General features: G+C 36.3%; 1 protein-coding gene across 1 annotated transcript; it reads left to right on the top strand.

Moving 5' to 3' along the window:
- Nucleotides 1-7,114: 7,114 nt before the first annotated feature.
- On the top strand, nt 7,115-8,634 carry LOC117419501 (pro-MCH-like). The gene is made up of 3 exons (XM_034032290.2): nt 7,115-7,341; nt 7,758-7,989; nt 8,405-8,634. Exons 1-3 carry the CDS (start codon nt 7,150-7,152, stop codon nt 8,452-8,454), a joined length of 474 nt encoding a protein of 157 aa, XP_033888181.1. The 5' UTR covers nt 7,115-7,149; the 3' UTR covers nt 8,455-8,634.
- The last annotated feature ends 5 nt before the right edge of the window (nt 8,635-8,639 follow it).

Genomic DNA, 8,639 nt, shown 5'->3' with positions numbered 1-8,639 from the left:
CAAGTTTGTTTTTGTGAAAACACAAGAGGAAAAGGTTATAAGTAATTACCCTCTACAAAAAACACCACAGAGCAACACTTCTCGGAGTGGAAAGCTGAGTATTTTTCCTCTCGCCTCCGGGAAGTTTCTTTATTCACCCCTGGGTAAGCTAGGAATGATCATGCTCGGGCTATCCCATCTCTGGATTCATGAGCACCTGCTAATACCCTGCCAGGATTTACCAAAGCTTGATAGTTTTACAGCATATTACAGCACTGCAGAATGACCTTGAATTTCATCATCCACCTATCCACGATTGTACCAGGAAGTGGTTAATGCAGACCAGATACTGGTACTCTAAAATGCTCTAAAAAACCCAGCAGTGGATTATCCCGGCAGGTTATAGGGTTGATCAGATCACCCCTGGTTCAAGCTGACATTGAACAACACATTTTGTCACAAGTATGTTTTTTAAATAAAATGTTACCACCTTTTTGTAAGAGTACATGTTGAGCCCACTTATTTAACCTGTGACTTCAGCTAGATTCAAACCCAAGCTCCCAGAGGTGAAAGGAATATAATTGAAACAATCCATTGAAGATAAAACACTGAAGAATTGCTCATGTTCAGGTGTTCTTCCACTAGGGTGAATTTATGAAAATGAAAAAAAGAGGGTTACAGGCTCTTCTAAGTAGTGGTTATGATGTTTTGTAACTGGAAATGAACCCCCTGCTAAGTTTTTTAATAAATTAAAATATGCTGTTTTTAACAGGTTTATGCTGTGATTGAATATTCAGAAAGCCCTCATTAGTTCCCAGTGGGTTATTCAGGTGTTTTATTTCCACACACATGACATTTTATGTTACGTATTTTAAACGTGAGTATTATATGAACTTACAGTGCAGCAAATGAATAACTCACTGAAGACATAAAGAAAGAAAGGCATATCTTCTTTACTATGTGATATTTCAGTGGCAGTGAATTAGTGAAGGGCCCTTATACATTACAGTAAAATACTGTTAACATTGCTGAACTGAGAATAAACCAAATTAGTGAATTATCATTTTGTGTAATAACTAAGAAACAATATTACTTTACTTCGCTACAACTATAGGTTGCATATGTTTTTATGAGCCTTTCATTTGTTTTAATGCAAATGTTTTTGTAACAGGTGTACAGTCAAATGATGTATTGTATTATTTTGAAGGACACCCCCCCCCCCATTAAGATTGAAATCAATATTAAAACGCCAGATGTGCAGATAATATTTTGTGAATTGCTTAGCTGAATGGTGCTTCAAACAACAGAAAAGGTGCATTAACCCTTTACCGTATATACACAATGCTTGAATCTAACTGGGAAGAGCAGTTTAACAAGAGAGAAGGCCATTCTGTCCATCAAGGCACCTAGTAGCTGACCAATCATACTTCAGCACCTAGTAGCTGACCAATCATACTTCAGCACCTAGTAGCTGACATACTTCAGCACTTTTGAGAACGATTGCCACCACCACAGCCATTTCCCAAAGCTCATATCTCACATAAAAATGATTTGTGCCCAGAATATTTGAATGTGTCACTGTCTCAATTTATTTAACAAGCAATTCTGAAACCACGTTCCAAACTAGCAACCACAGTGCAGTGTACATACATACATGTTTTAGCTGTTATAAATGTTATTCTGTTTGTTTTTTGCCTAAAATGATAATGTATTGAACTTGTATTTAAAGGAGAAAGAATGTTATTAGAAAAATAGTTGACTGTCTAAAAGCTTCTTTGTGTTGAATCAAAATAATCAAAATGGGATCTAGGGATAATGCATCTGTATGACTGTAATCACAAACTATAATGCATAATTTTGTTTTCTGCACTTGGTAACAGAAATACCAAGAAATAACAAAAAGAAATGTAATGCATTGCTGTATCTTAAATGTAAAAATATGTATGTTTTATACCTCTATGAGGTCTAATAAAGTGGAAAACTCCTCATCAGCTTCTGTGTTTATTTATGTAGTGTGTTGTTTACTACTTTACATTTGCTGTAACTTAGAACATTGCTTCCAATATTCAAACCAATGATGCATATGTTAATGCTCAAGGCATGTGAATAAAAAAACATTCATAATAAATAAAAAGCAGCAAAATATTTTATGCAGAGGATGCAGAAAAAACATGTACAAGAAGATTATGTTTTAAAATTACAGTATATTCTCTTATCTGTTTAATCCAAAAACAAGTCCCTGAAGTTTGGTTGCCATAGAAGGCTTTTTCCAGTTAAGCCCTACTGTTACCACAACATCAACATGGCAGTTCGTAGTTATATCCGGGTTTAGTGGGATTGAGTTAACCACTCTGGCTGTATGCAGGGTGTAAAGAAGTTATGCATCATTAAGGAAATCCTTGTTGAAGAAATCACTTACTATACACAGAGTTTATTAAAAAAAAAAATTGTTTTGTTACATTTCAACTTTACTGTATTGGCTGAAGGTGGGGTAGAGCGTTGCATTCTCGGAAGTTATTATTTATTATTTCTTAGCAGACGCCCTTATCCAGGGTGACTTACAATCGTAAGCAAATACATTTCAAGTGTTACAATACAAGTAATACAATAAGAGCAAGAAATACAATAACATTTGTTCAAGCAAAGTACAAGTGTGACAAACCACAATTCAATAATACAGCAGATAATAGTGATAGTTACATCAGGATGTGATTAAATACAAAGTACTACAGGTTAAACACTTGGCAGATTACAGTATTCTGAAGTACAGGATTAAATGCAGTAAAATAGGGGGCAGATAAGAGCAAAATAAAGCACATTTAAATGAAGGGTGATAGTGTCCCAGGATACAAACAGAGGAGCTCTACAGGTGCTGTTTGAAGAGGTGAGTCTTAAGGAGGCACCGGAATGTGGTCAGGGACTGGGCAGTCCTGACATCTGTAGGAAGGTCATTCCACCACTGCGGAGCAAGGGTGGAGAAGGAGCGGGCTCTGGAGGCAGGGGAGTATAGCGGAGGTAGAGCCAGTCTTCTAGTGCAGGTGGAGCGGAGAGGTCGAGTGGGGGTGTAGGGAGAGATGATGGTCTGGAGGTAGCTGGGTGCAGTCTGGTCAAGGCATCTGTAGGCTAGTACAAGAGTCTTGAACTGGATGCGAGCGGTGATCGGGAGCCAGTGGAGCGAGCGGAGTAGTGGAGTAGCGTGGGCAAAGCGAGGCAGAGAGAACACCAGGCGGGCAGCAGAGTTCTGGATGAGCTGGAGCGGACTGGTGGCGGACGCAGGGAGGCCAGCCAGGAGGGAGTTGCAGTAGTCTAGTTGGGAGAGTACCAGTGTCCTAGAAAGCGTCATTTCTTTGTACAGAGGGATGGTTACAACACAGAGTGTTTTCCTTGGAGAGCTACTGATGATTTGGTGCAGCTGCATTGTTCCTGGAACAAGAGGTTTGTTATTTAATAAATATAACCTATTTTAGCTGTGTCCTCTTCAGCAGCAGTAACAACAACAACTTTTATGATCGATAGTTAAAGCACTATTAGAATAGTGTTTACAGACAAAAATTCCGCTTAAGTCCATTGTAAATAATGGAAAGAAAGTCAGGGAATTGTGTTGCATTATAGTAAGTGTTCCAGAAAAACAAAAACCTTGTGAACTTATGTCCACATGTGTCAATTCATGGTCTAAGTTAATTTACCTAGGTGGAAGTTCATTACATTGAATGAGCACAGTTTTTGAAACTGGGAACAATTGAGTAGTTTCCAATTTTAGATATTATTTAAAGTTTGAAGAGATCAAGGATTTACAACACTAGACACCAGGAAAGTTCAATTAATAGCAGCACTTAATTAGATACAGAAACAGAAAAGAACAGGAATCTTAAGTCAGACATAAATCTCAAACATGTAATACAGGTATGTATAAAACACAATAGTATAAAACCTTCCTTGTAACTTATCTAAATATACTTGTCATGTTTACTTAAAAGGTATTCATGAGGTAACATGAGGTAATTCTAACTTTTTAATTACTTATAAAGTTCCATTAAAAGTTATTTATCAAAAGGCATGTAACTCTAGTTAGGTTTTTCTGATTATGTTTCATGTGGAGAATGTGAAACAGATTATACTCAACAGTTCTTGGCAATACTGACTCATTCGTTGTTTGGTTGTGGAACTTTGATTAAGTCCTTTCCGTGATGATTCTTCAGTCCTCATTGGGATCAACACAGTCTTTATGTGTGGTCCTCTTCTTAAATATTTCAACCACATCTGTGGTCCAACACAGTATTTTACTGGTAGCGGTCTATGGTGCCAACACCAATAATAATAATAATAATTCAAGTTTTAAGAGTCCTTGCTCTTGCATGCATCACTGTCTCTTATAAATATGGTTTGGTTCTCAGAAAATAAAGTCAGTCTAATAGTCAGTTTACCAGGAATACCTCCTACAAAACCTTAATTTTCTGTAACAGCTAACTATACAACCTGAGTATAAGGTGCTGTATATAAATGTACACAATTGACCTCTACCAGTTTCCAAGCATACTGAGTTAAACCTGTTTAAAAGAACACTAGGGATTTCCGATGTATCACTATATTTTAATCACATGTTCAGCCATAGTTTTAGCCACTGGAATTTATATTTTCTTTGAATGAACTGAATCCGATGTTTTCAAAGAACTAATGACAGAGCTGAAAAGGCTGATTTATTCACTCCAAATTATAGAATTAAAGTTACATTTGACTATAACCACCTTCTATTACAGTGAACAATTAACCCAGGATCAACTGGGAGTTTTGCAGAAACATGCTGAGCGATTGGCCACATGTGAGAAGTACAGTGTATCATTCGTACAGGCCTAGGAGTGTTTCTTATTTTATTTAAAAAGCTTTACTCTATATCTTGTATCACAGCAGAGATGGTTGCTGTCTGCTGTAAAATTAGCTCTTTCGTTAAGAATTCTTCTTATGCTGCCTAAATAAAGTGGAATGGGAAGAAACAGCTCAACCCATTTAAAAAAAAAAAAAAGTGTAAATGCAGAAATCACCACAACTCCCCCTTGGGGAAATGGTGATGTGTTTATTCTTCAAAATGAAGCTGGTCTTGTTTTCAGGTGACAACATGACAAACCTCTAATTAAGAGTCTCTGCTGGAGTTTAACACTTCTCAATGACTCAGGAAAATCCCATAACAATTCCACAAGGGAGAAAGAAAGGTCATTACGTGTGAAATATTAAAAGACATGGCAACACTCTCTTTAAAGGTTAGAGAAATAACTGAAACCTCAGGATATCAGCCCTTGACACAGCAAGTACCATATCCCACTGGAATACAGATGAACACTTTTAAAATTTTGTGTGCCACGTATTTGGAAAGGAAGAGTGGATGAAACTGCCCAAGGAAAAGGAGACAAGGTAAGTTGACCCAGTAGCTGATGCAACTATAACAACTGAATATATTATATGGCTGCATGCCAATTCAGTATGTTGGCACAACTTTTAACAATATAGATTTATGCGAGAACGTTCTTCAGCAGACTTCCCTGAAGCTGGTAGTACAGTACATCCAGCAGATTTTGACTTTGGGGCTTTGATGCCAGCGTTCTTAGTGTATAAGATAGCTGGCCTTTAAATACAACCATAAATATTACAAACAAGAGCATTAAACAATAGAACACATAGGAAATTCTACTGAAAAAAAGAAGAAATATTTAAACAAAATTAAACGTACAAATAAGCACAATTTAAAACTTTAGTCGCTGTGAACACTGCACCTGATATAATAGAGAAAAAAAGATAAACATTAAAGATTGAACTAGGTCACCAGAGTAAAAAGGCTAAAACTTTTGGATGTCGAACAGAAATAAAATGTATTTTGTGAATTTCAGATGATGTGAACACGTCCAACTAAAGAGGGAACCTTCATTATATGATTTCTATGAGATCAGCTAGTAGGAAAAGGTCAGAGCAATAGCGTTAGCAGCAGAAAGGTTCACATCCCATTGCTGGAACAAGCTAATCCCCACAGACCAGTTCAGTCTTTCAGTAGAGTACAACTCTCCAAAACAAATACATAGAAAATAAAGGGAGGACGATCCAAGTAAAATGATTTCAACCCCAGTTAATATAATTACTATACATATGATAGCCCAATAAATTGTATAATGACGTGGATAACATGACGTGCTACAAGTGACTGAAACCTTCGGCAAGCATTTTAATAAAAAGTCAATATCTCGACATAAATGCTTATTGAAACATTTGTCAATGGATTGCATTTGTTTCTTTCAGTAATGCCAAATATCCATCACACACCCTTTAGTATTAGAGGGATGTGTACAGCACATACCCAATACACCAGCCCAGTACATGTCCTACTTTACTTTAACATGAGATTGTTGTTTTGTGGTCTTCACAGGTTTCCCTTGTTCTTCTACAGTTCTGGATATGCAGAGCACTTTCAACTGCAACACTATAGACGCCTTGGTATAGTACTGAAAGCATGTTGTATGTCTGCATGATAAAATAAATACAGAAATAAAAATAAAAATAAAAAAATAACACCACACAACAAAACACAAATCACATCAACAACGGGACCTGGTATGATGGAACAATTGCTAACAAGATTACATTCAATTGATTTAAAATCCTTTGATATTCCTATCCATTTTATACGGACATATATTGTCTGAGTAATACAAGGATGTCAGTTGGGATGTATAAAGGAGTTATGGTGGGGGGTGTAGAATACATGTGGTTTCTTAATGAACCACGTACTACAGGTAAACAAGTCTTTCATCTTGTCTTTGGATTAATCCTAAAAGAGATGTCATTCATTTCCAAAAGCGCACCACTTGAAAGATAATCTGCACAAATATATCAGCCAGTCAAACAAGGCCACCCCATAGTGAAGTTCCCACTTATTTCAAGAACATAGTCATTAGGATTATGTTAAGCCTAACTAGATTTCAAAATATAAATACAATTCAGATAGAGGGTTTTGCCCTTAATGAAACATCTTTGTAACATCTTTAAAAAAAAAAAAAAAACATGATTTTGAAGTGACTTGATTAGCATTTCTTTTTAACATCCATGTATATAAGGTGGACACACACTTCCAAGACAGATTAGGTACCGAGAACTGATAGTTTTTACAAGAACCTCAAATTGTTAAAAATGGTCAGAATGAATCTCTCAACTTACTCTGTTCTCTTTGCTTTAGCATTTCTTTCTGAGTCCTTAACAGCTTCAGTGGCAAGATCTCTAAACAAGATGGAAGACACTAAAATGCTAAATGATTTCTTCAGCCCAAGTAAAGCACACCTGGATGCAGAGGGGCTGGACAAGTCAGAAATCATAGTCTTCACAGTAAGTTATTACTGTACATTGATGAAGGCACAAGCAAAAATGTTTGTCTGCTTGATATAATGCATTACCATTAGATCAATTACAGATGTTTTAAGAGTGCAAAAAGGACAGTTTTGGCTATTAGAATTGAGGAAAATGAACTGCAAAGTTTTTTTTACTTTAATACAAAACCAAAAATTACAACTATACATCCATTTAGAAAAGCGTTTGGCTAATGCCTTTAGTGTTTAAACTAGAGGTGGACTTAGCCAAAATGTTTGTCCCTTTTCCTTATAGTTTAACCTGGATTTACGGGAGTTATATATGTAAAGTTATGTATTAGAAATATGTCAAGGGATAGTGTCCAGGTCCTGTATTGATGGTGAACTGGCAGTTGAACACTTTTTTTTTAACCAGATTGATTATCTTCTTTTTAGGATTTAGCTGTCAAGAAGAATGCTGAAGATCTCCAGGACTTCCTTATTTCTGCCAACTCGAAACTCTTCAGCCCTGCATTGTCTGCGGATCTGTCTACCAGACACCTGCCTTACTTCACCGTCAGAAAAGCAGAGGCACCCCAGCCAGAAAGCCAAAGCACTGCAACAGAGGAACGCAGAGATTCTGGAAGGGATGATTCTAAAATTCCAGTAGGCAGAAGAGACTTTGACAGTAAGTACAATGGTCTTTAATGCAATTTCTGCTTGGAGAAAAAAAAATGTTCTTGTATAACAATTAATATACAAAAAATATATACTTTTCATGTACAAAATTACTTTAACCTATTTGAAAATGGGTAAATTCAGATTTGTTTTTATCACGCACAAATATAAATACAGTTTGTGTTAGATTAAATGTAATACATTTGCTGGATTGTAGTAGTTTATATAAGTGGAAGGTATCCTTGCATTAACACTCCAGTACAAAACACAATTATACAAGCCATCCAGCATCACATAATGTACATATGCTATGGAAAAGTATTGTAGCATAGGTGATACAAGTACAGTAATGTGAATTACAGGATTAAGTGCATGGATCTATGAAATACAACTCTAATAATTCAACATTGTTTGTTTATTTTTAGTGCTAAGATGTATGCTGGGAAGAGTCTACCGACCATGCTGGCAGGTCTAGGAATCGTTTCAGTCCTCCAATGAACAAGGCTGTTGAAAAATTGCAATGATCCAGTTATTCACCTTTGTGTTACGCCTGCAAGGCTGTTTATGTATAAAGCTTGAAATGTCCTAAGGTTGTTCTGTGCCATCTGTTTTCTTATTGAAATCACAACAATAAGAACAGTACTGTATAAAAGGTTTATT

Source organism: Acipenser ruthenus, chromosome 14 (genome assembly GCF_902713425.1).
Source record: "Acipenser ruthenus chromosome 14, fAciRut3.2 maternal haplotype, whole genome shotgun sequence".
NCBI classification, from domain to species: Eukaryota; Metazoa; Chordata; class Actinopteri; order Acipenseriformes; family Acipenseridae; genus Acipenser; species Acipenser ruthenus.
The sequence above is the reverse complement of the archived record's forward strand: the minus strand, read 5'-3'. Positions and strand labels throughout refer to the sequence as shown.